Source organism: Pteropus medius, unplaced genomic scaffold, assembly GCF_902729225.1.
Source record: "Pteropus medius unplaced genomic scaffold, Ma_sr-lr_union100, whole genome shotgun sequence".
NCBI lineage: Eukaryota > Metazoa > Chordata > Mammalia > Chiroptera > Pteropodidae > Pteropus > Pteropus medius.
Window position 1 is genome coordinate 16100955 of NW_024342471.1, and position 15501 is coordinate 16116455.

A 15501-nucleotide genomic window follows, 5' to 3' on the forward strand; every position below is an offset into this window, starting at 1 on the left:
AAAAAATAAAAAATAGCGATAAAATTATGGCTAAAACCTATCTCATTCCTGCACAAGCAATATTCATCCAGGAGTATTGAAATTACCCAGTATCACTTTTTCTGTTTAGTAATTATTTATCCAGGTTTGTAGGACTGATTTCACAAGCGTATATATATATGTCAAATTGTAAATTTTAAATATGTATAGTTTATGTCAGTTGTATCTCAAAGTGTTAAACATTTTTCGTAGGACTTTAAAAAATTGTAATGTATTTACGTTGTTTTGATCAATTGCATTCTCATGATAATTGTAATAATAGAAAATTTAATACTTAGTCTTATGGTCATAGAACATAAAATAATGATCTAATTTGCATATATGTAGGCAGAGAGATAGGATAGAGTTATCGATAAGCCATTGAAGCATACAAAATACATTATGATAAAAGTTTGTTGTGGGACATGGAGTGGAAATTTGAGTTTGAGTAGAAAAAAGAATGACATAAAAATTCTGACTGTTAGAGAAGGGCCTCTGTTCATGAATTTTTTAAATGGATGATTGTATGTATCAAATTACTAGGGTATTTAATTAACTGGATACATTTAAAAGAATGATGTAACCATTTATTTTTAAGTGTATTACAACGTGTCAGAAATTACAACCTTTGTAGCTATATAAACTTTGGATGAAAAAGGTTAGCTGTCAACTAAAAAGTGCCAGGAAGTACACAGTTTTTCAATAATCACTTAAAGAATCAACTAGCAAAAAAAGACTGAACACTGATAGTTGAGACAGTGTGAGCTCTTCTAGAAAACTATCCCAACCCCCTGAAATTAAGAAATTTAACTTCCCCTTCTCCAAGGTCTGAGAATCTCTCTGAAGGTGTGCGATACGTGGATTTGTAGGGTTTTAACCTGTGCCCCTTGGATTGGGGACAGAGGGTACATGGCTGGTCACTACTTTAGTAGGGTATTGTGTCTCTATGTACATTTTTCTGAAGCAAGAAACTTCAGATTCTCTCTTAGATCCACAAAGAAGTCCTTACCTCCCTCCAAAGGGTTTTAAAAACAATTCGACCAGATCCTAAGGCCTTTTAAAAAGTTCTAATGGGTTCTTCTTTGATTCTCAAAAAACAATATGCAGTAGTCAAAGGTTTGTAGAACTGAACAGAAACCCTCAATTCCCTGCCTGAGATCAAAGTAAACAAACAAACTAACAAACAAAACCCACACAAGTTTAGTCAAGAAGTTCTTAACTAAAATCCTGGTTCTAGCACTTGCCAGTTGGAGGAAAGTTTGAGAGTCACTTTGCTCCTTAGTAAAATAGGGAGGGATAAAAGACCTACCTCTTCGGGTGATTAGGAGGATGGAATAAGGTGAAGTGCTAGGTGCGTAGTACATGCTCCCCCCCAATGTTGTTTCCCCCACCCCTTCCTTATTTTCTATCCCTGAGATGGAATGAGTCTGGAGGATAGCCTCCCTCCAGCTTCCTTTCAAGCAGAGAAATGATTCAGAGTCAACAGGCGCTCACCTTGCACACAGCTCAGAGAGGAGCTGAGACTGAGCCTAGACAGGGGTGAAGCTGCTCCGCCCCTTCTCCCCAGGCCTCCTAGTCCAGAGTTAACCCAGGCTGGGTACACAGCTGGAGTATCCAGAGACACCAAGCTCAGGAAGCTACAACCAATCCTGTCAAATGCCTCTCCCTCCTAGAAGCCTTCTCAAATCCCTCACCTCTCCAGATAGCTCTCATCTGTCCCTCCCCTGAGACCTCTAGTCCCTCTCTCCCTGTCCCTCCCCTTGGGCAGACATCTTGTTCTCCCGAATGTTAGAGTTAGAGGTTCAGAGCACAGGCTTCCGGGTCAGAAAGATCTGGGCTGTCTCCTGGCTGTGCGACCAGGGGCAGGACCTTTTACCGCTCTGTGCCTCGGTTTCCTCATTTGTAACTTGGGAGTCATTTTAGTTATATCATGAGTGTGGACAGTATGGCGCTTAGCACATGTAATGTAAATGTTATGTAATGTAAATGTAATGCTAATGTAAATGTTATCTGGTTTTTATCATCACAGAGGTCTCCCTCTGAGTCTCAAGTTATCCCCCCTCCTCAACAGCTCCTCACACAAAACAAATAACAGGTAATCATGTCGCTATTTTCAGAACAGCTGAGAGCTGGGGCGTGGGGCTCTCTCTCCCAGAATGGCACCAACCCTCTCCAGTTTTCTTTGCCATGCAAATCTCTCTCCAGTTCCTGATAATGACAGCCTGGATCTTCCAGAGGCCGTGGAAAGTCCAGCCACTGCCTTGCATAACCGCAGAAACTGGGAACATTGGGTTCAGAAGGACCCTCCCAAACCTCTCAATCTAGCAGATAGGAAAACTCATTGTAAGATAGGCAAACCAAGGCCCACGCAGTGAGTCAGCCACCACTGGAGGTATTTTAAAGAATTCTAAAAACAACACTCTCCCCCTCCAATCACTCTTTCTCCTCGCTTTTCTTTATTTTTGTCATAACGCTTTTCTTACCTGATAACACATATTTATTGTTTTACTTGTGTATCATCCATTTCCCTACCAGACATAAGCTCCATGAAAGCGGGGACCTTGTCTTGTTCACGGAGGTGTCCTTAGTGCTTTGCTCAACATCTGTATAGATAACTGGATGAATGCCATTTGGATGTTTGTCCTGAGGCAAACAGAAATGCATTCATTTGGTCATTTATCCAATAAGCTTTTGATGAACGTCTATGTAAGAGGCCTTTTGAAAAATCCTGGTGAGTGAGATGCCATCCTTTCTCTTAAGCAGCTTCCTGACTAGTGAACACTAAAGGACCTACTATATGCCAAGCTCTGGGCTGCCAACTTTATGTGTATCTTCTCTGTGTTACCGTGGCTCTCGTAATGGCAAGAAACCATGTCTCCTTCAGGACTCCTTAAGAAAAAAGGGCTTGGGGGTTTTAGAAGGCTATGGTAAGGCTAAAGACTGAACTGGAAAGGAAGACACCAAGAACCAAGATGACCCCAGGGTCTGGCAGACTTCTCTCCAAACCTGCGTGGTCTTTATTTGAGGGCATCTCTTCTTCCTGGATGTGGCACACACTCTTTGACTGACTTACCGGCTCTCTCTTCCAGTCTGAATTGGGGGACAGCCAGTGGCCAGTGGCCTTCACTGTCTCCTAGAGAGCTTTCAGATCAGACCATTTCTTGGATTATTAGTTGGCCTAAAGGTGAATATCATCCAGCTTCTAACATACCCTGAGCGGAGGGTATGTTTAGTCAGATGGGAGCGTTGAACATCATCCTCACTCTGACCCTGTGAAGTCAATAGTATTATTTCTATTTTACAGATGAGAAAATAGGCTCCGAGAGGAGAAGTGACAACAAAGCTATAACAATGCTGTTCCAGCTAACCCGCAAACCCATGATTGAGAAATCTGCTGTTCCTGCCATTGAGATTTGGGGGCCATCTGTTATGCAGTAATAGCTGACTAATACAAAATCCAAATCTGGTTTCTTTGATTCACCACTGAGTTTATGGCTCTGATTCCTGTTCTCCCCACAAAATTTTTTTTTTTTGAAATGTTCTGTTCCCAAAGGAGCAGAGAGGAAGATAAGGAGAAAGAGGTCAAGGTGGAGCTAGCGCAACTAACTTCCAGGTGCCATAGAACTCAGAATCTGCTCTCTGCAGACAGCAAACGCTGTCGGTGAAACAGAAAGGTAACAGGACAGGGAAGAAAACAACCTTGGTTGAAGCCTGGCTGGTCATTTGATTTATGACATAGGCAATTTATGTCCCATGTCTCGGGGCTCTGTTTTCTCCTCCAATAAAGGAGGATCATCATGTTATGGCACAAGGCCTGTTACAAACGCTCTGTCTCCTTTGCCAGGCCTGTCCTTGCCCTGGCTAACTTCACTCATCGTTCAGATTTACTACTTTCACGCTAATTCCTCAGCGAGACCTTCCCCTGAGGTCAAATTGTGTTCCTGCCCAAATTCTTTTACATCATTTCCCATAGCCCTGACTACCATTTATATTTATACAATGATTTGTTTTCTTGCTCTATTGTATATCTCCCTTGGTAGATCGGACGCCGCTTGAGGGGAGGAACTATGTCCATTTTGTATACCCAGAGGCTAGCACAGTGCCCTCTACCGAATAAGTACTCAAAAAATATTTGTTGGATGAGCGAATGAATGAAGCTGCCCTCCTCTTCGCATCCCACCTGCCCACTCTGCTTACCTGCTGGAGATGTTGTAAGACAATAATGAGTGTAAGAGGCAAACTCTTGGGAGAGGGTTGATGGCTGGTCTCCACTCCTCCCTCTATCCACTCAGTTCCTGCTGCACTGGCCTCCTTGCTCCCCCTCAGATATGCCAATCTCATTCTGCCTCAGGACTTTGCACTTGAGTTCTCTCTATCTGGAATGTTCTTCCCAGATATTCAGTTGGCTCCATCCTTCATTCCAATCAGATCTCTGCTGAACAATGCCACTTCTTCAGGGAGGTCTTTGCTGACTGCCGTTTCTGAAGTGATTTCTCTCCCTACCGCTATTTCCCTTCATAGCATTCTCTCTACTTGATGCTAAATTTTACATTGTTGGTTGACTTGTTTATTGTCTGTCTCCTCCATATAAACTCTACGAAGTCAGAGTTTTCCTTTTTATTCACTTTATTTGTGTATATCCGTATCATCCAGACTGGTTCCTGATACATAGTAACTGCTCAGTGAATTTTATCAAATGATTGAATGAATGAATGAATGATTATGAAAAAGGTGAAGAAAACAGATTTTTTTCCCTTAAAATAAAGCCCTGAATCCTCCAAGGAATAATTTCTAGGGAGGGGCATGACCAGCCATACCCCAGCTATGTCCTGAGTGAGTCACTTCCTTCTCCGAGCCTCAGTTTCTTCATTTGTTAAGTGGGAATATTGTATCTTCAATTCACAGGTTTGTTTTAGAAATTAAATGAGAATGTAAGCGAGATAATAAAAGTGTTTGGCACACAGTAGGTGCTCAGCAAACATTCCTCTCCAAACATGGAGGCACACACAGCTCTTAAAACAGTCTGGGTAACAAAGGGTTCTCAGTCTGGAGGAGAAAACAGGCAGGCGATGAGCTCTCTTCTGTCTCCAGTTTCCTTTCTAACAGAGGAACTTGCTGGCCAGGGCCCAGGATGGTCACCAATGCAGAGGACAGGCAGCCAAATGCTAGCCTCCCACATGGAGTGTCCAAAAAGCATGAGTACAGAGTTTCATTACCTGTCCCTGAGACACGTGTCTCCCTTGAAGTGTTTCCACTGAACATTCCTCAACACAGGGATCATGTGAGCAGGGAGGTAGGGCAGCCTAGAGAAGAAAGAAGGGAGAATGGGAGAGAGTTGGAGAACTTTGGGGGTGGGGTTAGGAAGAGAGAGTACCACATTTACTGAGCTCCTCCTATGTGCCTGGCACTGGGCCCCCTCTTTATGATATCAACCTATCTTTGCTATAAATCTGAGAGATCAGGTATTGCCACTCCCACATTTCAAGAGAAAAAAATAACAATAATTAATATTGCTAATGTTTATATCAGTCAGTGGATTAAACTCGCATTTGATCTTCAGGACAGCCCATGACTGGACATTATTCTGATCCCCATTTTACAGAGGAGAAAACTGAGACTCAGAGTGATGAAGTGACTCTCCCAAGGTCACCCAGAAAGACAGTAGAGACAAGATCTGAATTCAAGCAGGGACCCAAAGCCCATAGGCCTGTATGAGGACATTTCCCAAGGGATTTATGGGGGTAGATCTGGAAAGTGATGCCAGCAACAGTTGTCCTTACTTGCCCATAGTGGGGGCCCAGTGTGGGAGTGATGTAAGTGACCAAGCAATGAAAAGCACTCCTTTCTTCTGCACCCGGGGGACAGTTTGTCCCAGCTTGTGGCTGTTTGTCATTCTGTTTCATTCATAAGTTTGGAACCACACACTTGGCAGTGGGAGAGAGGTCCTTAGAGATCAGCTCTTCTAGTCCAATCCCCTCGCATTACAGATGGAAAAAAAAAACCCCGAGGCCCAAAAACCCTGGTAAGGTCACAGAGAAATTTTGTCAGAAGGAGGAGTTGGTTTGAAGTAAATTACAGATCATCTTGTTCTGTAATTGTCAAATATGGCTGTGCCTCTGAATCACTTGGGGAGCTCTTTAAATATACAGATTTATGCTTCTAGAGATTCAGCCTTCAGTTTGCAACAAGACCTGGGAACCTGACTGTATAATATGTTCCCCTGGTGATACAGATGGCACAGGGCCATGGACTGCATTTGGAGGTTGAGTCCTTAACCCCTCTTTCAGTTAATAGTTTGGAATACTAAGAACCAGCATGGAACTTGCCCAAGATCACATGACAAGTCAGTGCGGCCCTAGCTCATGCTTTGTGGTTTGAACCTGAAGCTCATTCTTCATCTCCAGGCTGCCTGTGGTCAAATTGTCAAAATGGACCAAGGAGGGCTGGCCAAGGGAGTTACTGTGGTTTTCCTCAGCCCTTGGTTTCCTCGTTGCACCCTAATTAAGACATGGGATGGTGCCCATTTCTGGGGCTTGGAAAGGTGAGAATTTAATAGCCGAAATCCTACAGGAAAAAGGAAACTGCAATAGGCTGTCCTGCTGGCCCGTTGGGGGTTTCCCAGAGGCAAATTCCAAGCTCTAGGAAGACGTCAGACATCAGTACCAGCTATGCAGCCGGCCCCAATGCCTCAGGCTATCGGCTCTTTCCATTTCAGGGGAATGGATAGGGAATGCCTTCCCTCTGTGGGAGGAGGTGGGGTGGAGAAGGTCCAGCTGTGACGTCAGGGGCCTGCCTCAGGAAGAGCCACACATTCCACTACCTGGAAGGAAGACAAAGCTGCTTTCCAGAACTAAGTCAAACCTCTCAAGCACTTTTCCTGAGCCTCTCCTCCTATCACTCTTTAATCCCTCGCCGCATAGCTACTTAAGTGGTGGGATTTGCTCGCTGCTTCTTTTCCACCTCCCAGTACTCCACCACTGGTTTCACCGTCTCCTCCCTTCCTCTCCTTCCTTCCTTCACTCTGTCTCTGTCTCTGTCTCTGTCTCTGTGTCTGTCTCTCTTCTGGAATGGTATTTTGGGGTTTGGAGTCAAAGGTCCTGGGTTTGAATCCTAGCTCAGCTTCCTATGAGCACTCTAACTTAGGTAGTAGAGTTCTCCTACCCCAAGACTCAGTTTCCACTTTTCAAAAGGAGGATTATATCTTCTTGGATTGTGAGAATGAAACAAGATCACCTAGGTACTTAATAAATAGATGTTTTCTCAGAAACACAAGATCATATGAGTGATACGAAACCAGAGGGTTCTGAATATATATTTGTTGAACCGAATTGAGGCACCTCAAAGAATGGTTGAGCTGGAAAACACATCAGAAATCTTTGGGCCTTAACGACTTTCAAACTGGAATCCAAATGAATGTTTACAGTATTTCCAAATGATAAGGGAAATCACATACTTTTGATAAAGTCTTGTTTCTTTACTTTTGTCTGGAATTGTATCAACCCAAGGTGATAATATGGTTATCATATGCTGTTCAGAAGTTCTGATTGGCAGTTACATGGATCTTGGATAAGTTTTTTTTTTTTTAATGGGAAAACAATTAGTGGAGGGTAGATTAAATGTCGAAAACATTAATCTTATTTGATTCCTCATTTCATAAACAGGGAAGCTGAGGTTTAAAGAAGGAAGTGGCTTGCTAGTCACACAGCTAGTAGAGCTGGATTTGAAACCCAGGTTCTTTTCTTGGAACCAGTTACTTCCTTTCTTTCCATTCTGGAAAGGGGGAACCTAGAATCAATGAAATTGAGGGGGTTTGGTCTGACGAGGCAAGAATAAAGTGACTCATCGGGTTGCTGTTGCCCTTTCTCTGTTCTTGACTCATTCAGCAAATATTTACTGACTGTCCATGCTATTTGAAAACAGTGTGAAAGAAAACAGTCATGGAGGTAGGCAGAGTCAGGATCAGCTGTTCCCTCCCCCCCCATTATAAATATATATGGATACATGATAAAACACTCATTGCTCGGCCTTCTAATTAAATTGTCTGGGGACAGGGACTGTCTCATTAGCATCCGGTAGGTACAAAATCAATGCCGTAGTGTTGGCAACACCTTAATTCTAATCCTGACTGCCACTAACTCTATGTCTTTGAGACAGAAAGTATGTTGCTTTCCTTCTCTGACCCTTAATCATCTGAAAAACGCCAACAGTGGCAAGTTTCGAGTTATCCCAGACTTTACGAGAGAGAAAACATTGGAAATCTAGGCTGAAGATAGAGTCAACATTTATCGCCTCGTTTATTCCCAAACATCTTTGCCTCGCCCTTGACTCTGCCCCTCTCTTCTCCCCTAGATGAACTTCTTTTTCTTCAAAACTCCCCTCTAGAGGGCACGCAAACTCTACCGTTCTTGTGCCTCACTTCCGACCGTCGTCATTCTTCATTTTGCGCATGTGCACACTTCGCTACCCGGCGGCCGGTACCCTCGGTTAGGTGGTTTAGCCGAAGCTTGCACCCACTGCGCCTGCGCAACCTCGGCCCCGCCCCTCCGCCGCCGTCTCCGGAAACGCTTCTTTCCTACGCAGCCGCTGCTGCAGCCGCCGTCTCTGGAGCTTTGCCTCTCTAGGCCGGTAGGGCCTCTCCTCCATGGTCCTGTCTGTCAGGACTGTTTCGGGGTCCTGTCGATGAGGCTGGGCCGCGCTCGGACTCTTTGAACCGCAAGTCGGTCACGGGTGAGTGGACCCCAAAGGAGCTTGAGTAGGGCGGGGCCCAAGCAGCTGGAACGGGCAAGATTTCCCCTCACTCTGCGAATGGGTCTGTCCGTCCCGCCCTCTCCCCAACTCCTGTAATGGGCTCTCCCCTTCGGTCCCAGTCCCTCCTCCCAGACTGGGCGGCGTTGCCATGGTTCCGGTCCAGCGGCTGAGGCCCGGCGTGTGTCCTCGCAGGTGCCGGGGCGGGCTGCAGCCCATGGCGCGGCGGCGCTGATCCAGGCCCGGGCAGTGGCCGGGTCCCGCGGGCCGGCATGGCGGGCCAGTTCCGTAGCTACGTGTGGGACCCATTGCTGATCCTGTCGCAGATCGTCCTCATGCAGACCGTCTATTACGGCTCTCTGGGCCTGTGGCTGGCGCTGGTGGACGGGCTGGTGCGCAGCAGCCCCTCGCTGGACCAGATGTTCGAGGCGGAGGTAAGGTCCCCGGTCCGGCGCGGGTGAGATCTCGGCCTCATCGGGTGGACTTTGTGGTCCGACACTACGGGGCTCTAGACCTGGCTGGGTTATTACCTTCCTGAGCTTCTGCTGCCCCATCTGTAAAATGGACTGACTGGTAGCAGAGGCAGATTTAGTACAAAGGAAAGGGACTGGGTGTTATAACAAACAAGCCTGTGTTCCAGACAACCTGATACCTCTTCTGCCACTCTGAGAAAGTGACATCACTTCTCTGAGCCTCAAGATTCTCAGGTACTAAATTGGGGAGGAGGATGGATAAAAAAGTATTCAAGGAGGAATAATGGAGACTTCCTGGATTTGAGAGTCAGACCTCCCTTTAAGTTCCACTTGCTAGCTGTGTGACCTGGGGCAGATAATGTCACCTTTCTGAACCTCTGTTTGTCTTTATGCAAAATCATGAGGCCAAAAGCAGAGATATCATGGACTGTAGTACAAGGAGCCTGTGCTTTTGATTCAGAAGGGCTAGGTATCCAGTCTAGGTTCAAACGTACTAGCTGTGGAACTTTGGGTAAGTTGCTTCATCTTTCTGAGCCTGTTTCCTCTTCTAGAAATGGGACAGAATAATCCTCAGCAAAATGTTATGAGCCCCAGAGGGGCCTGGGAATATGAAAGTACTTTATAAAGTGTTGTGGAGGCCTGAGAGGCATTTGCATCTGAAAGGCAGCTGTGGTGTATGGTAATGAGCACTGTTCTGGGATGGAATCTTTGCTCCAGCTGCTTATTCTCTGTGCAGCCCTTGGGCAAGTTATTATTTAAAAATAGGTAACCGCAGTAACAACAACAATAACAGTAGCTTTGTGAGACTGTAATGAGGTAATTAGATTAGGAATATCAAAGGCCTTTGTAAACTGATAATCAGTATCTAGTAGTATCAAGTCAAAAGTGGTAGAGATTGCACACCAGCAGGTGCCCAGTAGTCCCCTCTTAGGAGCCTCTGTCCTCCCGGGAAGAGCATGTGGGAATTCTGGGCTTTGTTGAAGAGCCAGCTCATGCATTCAACCTGAAGTCTAGACCAGGGGCAGGCAAACCTTTTCTTAAAGGGTGAGATAGTAAAGATTTTCTATCAAAAATAGGTGCTTGGCTCGTGGAGTCAGTTTGTCGAACCTTGTTTTAGACCTTGCTCTTGCTGTTTATTTACTGTCTCACTTTGGCTAAGTTACTTAACTTCTGTGAGGTTTTATTCTTTCTTTGTAAGATGAGGATAACAACCCTTTCCCAGCTGCTGTGAAGGGATCAGACAAGATACCGTAATGGATGATTGTAAAAGCACCTTGTTGGAAATGGGCTACTGTACTGATGAAGGGGCACATTGTCTTCTGTGCTCTGGGAGGAATGCTTGTTCCTTAAGAGGCCTGCTGGAGTCCTGGGTTCTGGACTCTGCCAAGTCACTCCTCTAGCATGTTTCCGTTTGTGATTCCTCCTCAGATCCTGGGCTTTTCCACCCCTCCAGGCCGGCTCTCCATGATGTCCTTCATCCTCAACGCCCTCACCTGGTGAGTACCACCAGTTTTGTTATTCAGCTTCTGGGATCTAAGCACTGGAACTAACGTCCTAAATTTGGACATGAGATAGGCTGGCACTTGTTCCGGGGGAATGGTGGACTGAAGTGGGTAGCAGAGGCTGATTCTGGGACCTGGCTCCATCACAGGGCTTCTTCCATTGCTGTTTGGACTTAGCAGGAAAGCTCTTATGTCACTCTGTGCATGCTGCCTGTGGGACAGCTTCTGTCTCAGATCATTTCTCTGATGTGGAATGAGGTGAGGAAAGGATTAGACCGGGTATCAGGAGAACTGGGTTCTATCTTTGGTCCCTATGCCATTGGCGAAGTTCCCTCTCTCCTCTTTGGGCCTCGGGCTCATAATCTGTACACTGTGGGATTTGACTGGGTAAAGTCTGGACTGAGGTCACTCATGACCATTTTCTGCTTTTGAGAGGCAGGTGAGCATAGTGATTAAGATCTCAGGCTCTGGAGGCAGTCTCACTTGGCTTTGAATCTCAGCTTTACCACTAGTCCAGGGACTATGGACAAATTAATCTGTCTAAGCCCCAGTTTTCTCGTCAGTAAAATGAGGGTAATAATATTCCCCATCTCTTGGTTGTAAGGATTAAATTAGTTAATTCATGAGAGTACTTAGAGCACCGCTTTGCACATTACTACTTTTGACCTTACACTGGAGGTTCAAAACTGGTCGGCTGACTTTGACCTAAATTTGGCTCCTAGCTATGTTCTGTTTGGCTTACAGAGTTGTCAGCTCATGCATGGTGTTTGACACATTTTTTCACTTAATCGAAAGTCAGAATATTTTATATAAAAAAATCCAGATTTTTAGCTTCTCTTGAAAACTGGGAAAATTGATTCTCGGACAAACTTCTAGCATGATGATATGCTCAGCTGCAAGTGGCTCTTATCCCCACTTTAGATGGAACATGTGCTTCAGGGTGCCATAATCCCCTTCAATCCCCAGGATTCCCCTGACAGCTGCCATTTGTCATCAAGCTCATCCTTTTGTCTGTCTATCCAGCCTGACTCAGCCGGGTTGCTCTAGGCATCTAATTATGTAACCCTTTCTTCATTTTTATCTCGCTTGCTTCTGACCCCTATGCTGTCATCCTAATTGTCCCCACTCCCCAAATAACCTAAGGCCAGGACAACCCAGTGACAACTCACTGCTGTCCTCTCCCCACAGTGCCCTGGGCCTGCTGTACTTCATCCGGCGAGGGAAGCAGTGTCTGGATTTCACTGTCACTGTCCATTTCTTTCACCTCCTGGGCTGCTGGTTCTACAGCTCCCGTTTCCCCTCGGCGCTGACCTGGTGGCTGGTCCAAGCTGTGTGCATTGCACTCATGGCTGTCATCGGGGAGTACCTGTGCATGCGGACGGAGCTCAAGGAGATCCCCCTCAACTCAGCCCCTAAATCCAATGTCTAGAATTGGGTCCTTTGGACACTCTGCTGGGCAATTGCCCTCCCCCCCAACACCTTGGGCTGCTCAGACCCTCCAGATGAGGTCCAGCCCAGGTATGAGAGGAACCCTGGAAATGTGAAGTCTCTGTTGGTGTGGGTGAGATAGTGAGGCCCTGTCAAGAAGGCGAGTAGCAGTCAGGATTACAGCTGCAAGAATGGCCTCTGTCTGCCAAAGCCTTAGTATCTGGGAGGTCAGCAAGGGGACCTCTGTCAGGGTAATAACGGAATTGGAACCATGTTACTCTTGAGCCACCATACCTGTCACCAGCCCGTTATTTTAAAAGAGAAAAAAAATCAAGGATATCTGATTGGAGCAAACCACTCTTCTGGGTCATCTGTCTTACCTCCCCGGGACAGCTGTTACCTTTGCCATGTTGCTGAACCACAGCCGTTCTCTTTGGAGAAACACTTGGTGTCTGGATCCATAGCCACAGAAAAAGATGTAGGTGCAAAATTAGGCTGCTATCAGGGAGAGGACGGCATCAAGCACAAGGAAAACGCACAACTTGTGTCCTGTTACATTCATGTGTGCGTGTACACATGAACCCATGATTGATTAACTTCCGGTTTTCTGTGCTGGGTCCCTACCCTGCTGCCAGCCTACAACATAGCAGGCCTTAGGACCCAGAGAAGAATCCTGGCATTGCTCCCAGTCTGACTCTGCTAATAGAGTCACTGCTTGTTCTCTAGGAAAGACCAAGCACCCCAGTTCCCACTGGACCTCCGATCGAGTGATAGTTCTTTTTCCTGACTTATTTGGAAGTGGGAAAGGTATGATTGGTGCCCAGAGATAGGAAGCCCAACCTTTCAGCTTGACCTGCATTGATAGTGCTAAGGGAGATAGGAATTTGCTGCTAAGATTTTTCTTGTGGGTAGAGTGTCCTCTGTGAGGGGCTTGTAGCTGTCTTATGTACATAAATACAGTATTTTCCACGGTTCTGCCTGTACTTACTTTGTAATACCATGGTGAGAGTCTGAGAAATCAGCACAGCCAAGCAAGGGAGCTATATGTGAAGAATTATTAGGTCACCTCCTTTTCTAGACCCCAGATTATTCTTCCGTTTGGTTAAAATACTAAGTGCAGGGAACGCCTATGTCCCACCCCCTTCACCTGCAGCGTCCTCCACTCTACCTAGGTGAACCACCATGACTGTCAAGATTCCTTTCCCACCTGCTGGTGATTTCTGAACATGTCCAGTGCAAAGTCTAGACCCACTTCTGCATTGAAACCACTGGTGTTCCTCTTTGGGTCTTCTGGAGTCTGCCCAAGAGAGCTGTCAGTTTTCACCTTTTAGTGTTAGGGCTACACAGATGAGTTTTTTTGTCTCCCCAGGAAGCCTTTCTGGACTCCAGGCTTTCAGCTTTCCAGGGTAGGGAGGAAGGTTTAAGAGTGAACGTGCCTGGGCGGAGGCTGGGAAAGTGCTAGGGTGAGGCACCTCAGGAACTCAGCGTGCTCTGACTAAGATGGAAGGAAGCAGCCTGGTAATGGGACTCTAATCCCGGCTGCAGGGTCCAGGAGGCAGACCAGCTGAGATGACTTCCCCTAGGTCAGGGTTTCCCCCCCAGACACCACATTCCAAAGGCATGTGACTAACTTTATTTTGAGAAAGGCATCAGAACACTCATGTGGCTGCCGTCTCCCTTGGTCATCTGTGGTGGTCGCTGCAGCTGTGTTGGCACACCACTTTGGGAGTTTCCTTCAAAAGCTCGTGCTGTTCTGCATATTTCCTGTGGTGACATCTTTGCCCCTTGGGTATTCATTTGATTTTTGGAAACTACCAAAAGTCAGAGGAGCCAATTAAAAAATAACAACATAGTGACTAAGTTGGACAATAGTTGGGGGTCAAAAATGTGACCTTAATGAGATTTTTTTGATGTGTAAATTAACAATAAAACCAATATCTAGAGGCTAGTTTCAGAGAGAACCGGGCAATGGCAGTGACATGTCATTTTAGTAATAAATAACATCTAGTTCTTAATAGATGTTCAGCAATGGGCTAAGTGGCTTACATCTCGCTCACTTAATCTTCACAACAACCTTCTGAAGTAGAAAATACCTGTATCTTCCAGGTGAGGGACTGTAAGGAATTTGCTCAAGGTTCCATGTTAGGAGCTGGCAGAGCCAGGATTTGGGCTCCAGTAATGACATTAATAAACTCATTCTGAAGACATTAATACTTAAGGATGTATTAGTTCTTATTGGTTAAATAGTCAATCACTTTATACTTTCACATCCTACTGTACTGTTTTAAATATTAAGAATGTATAGTGCTTTATAAACATTACTAGCTTTCTAAGAAAAACTGATGTATATAGTACATTAAATATGGTGACAGATTTCCAAGTGAATTGAGGAATGTGGGAAATGTTTTTATTTCCAGAGAATAAAGGAAAGTTCCCTCCCCCCACCCACCACTGAGTTGGTGTATCTCTTGACTATCAGTGGGTCTGAAGTCTGGACCTCCCTTCATCCCACGTGCTACCTGAACTCCAGCAGTCTGGGGAGTCCATAGGTGGTGCTCAGAATAGTTTATAACCCGGAAGGAGGATGGGAAAGGAGAAAAAGATATGTAGTTTCGAGGTTGCATTTAACCCCTAGTTCTAGGCATCCCTGTCAGATCAGAGCCAAATGGAGCCAGAATGGCAGCCAGTAGACACCAGGGGGTGTGAAGCTCCAGGTCCCCATGAGTAATAGGGGTGCAGAGAACAAATAGGCATCCCTGGAAGTGGAATTTCTTAGACCTTAGACTCTTCAGTGACTCCTAGATCAGGGTAGCTTCCTTCTGGCAGTCCCAGAAGGCAGTCAGTGTGCAGGCCAGGAACACCTACCTGCCAGTATTTGTAGCCCAAGGACCACAGAGCCTCAGGGGCTGAGGGAGGAGGAGTGGATTCAAGGCACAAGAGAGGCTTGTGGAGAGAGAATTAAAAACCACTGTCATACTTGAGGATTTTTAAGGAAAGTAGCAAAGGGTGGTGTAACTGCATTGAGATGAGGGGGTAAAGGGAGCTAAGATTTTCAGTCCCTCACCTGACACTACCCGGGCATGTCAGAATTCTGGAGGTCTAATGATAGAAGGCTTTAGAGAGCCGCAGTGCAGTGCAGAGTTAAGTCCTGGAGCCCTGTTACTAGGCCAAACATTTTACTAGCTGTAAGACCTTGGATAAGCTACTTAACCTCCTACCTCGGTTTCCTCATTTATCAGCTAAGGAGAACAATAGTGCTTGGTGAGGATTCAATGAGACGTCATGTTTAAAGCACTTTGTGCTAGGCCTGGCACATAGGAAGTGAACCATAAATC

The 15501-nt window shown here is 45.8% G+C and overlaps 1 protein-coding gene across 1 annotated transcript; it reads left to right on the forward strand.

Moving 5' to 3' along the window:
• The first annotated feature begins 8566 nt into the window (after positions 1–8566).
• SYS1 (SYS1 golgi trafficking protein) lies at positions 8567–14614 on the forward strand. Its single transcript, XM_039864440.1, has 4 exons — positions 8567–8745; positions 8959–9197; positions 10665–10732; positions 11927–14614. Exons 2-4 carry the CDS (start codon positions 9036–9038, stop codon positions 12165–12167), a joined length of 471 nt encoding a protein of 156 aa, XP_039720374.1. The 5' UTR covers positions 8567–8745; positions 8959–9035; the 3' UTR covers positions 12168–14614.
• Positions 14615–15501: the final 887 nt, after the last annotated feature.

What these genes read in the sequence shown, in the direction of transcription:
- SYS1 (XM_039864440.1), top strand. Translation starts at nt 9,036, where the DNA reads ATGGCGGGCCAGTTCCGTAGCTACGTGTGGGACCCATTGCTGATCCTG. An exon ending in ACCAGATGTTCGAGGCGGAG is followed by an intron (nt 9,198 to 10,664) that starts GTAAGGTCCCCG and finishes ATTCCTCCTCAG; the next exon opens with ATCCTGGGCTTTTCCACCCC. An exon ending in ATCCTCAACGCCCTCACCTG is followed by an intron (nt 10,733 to 11,926) that starts GTGAGTACCACC and finishes CTCTCCCCACAG; the next exon opens with TGCCCTGGGCCTGCTGTACT.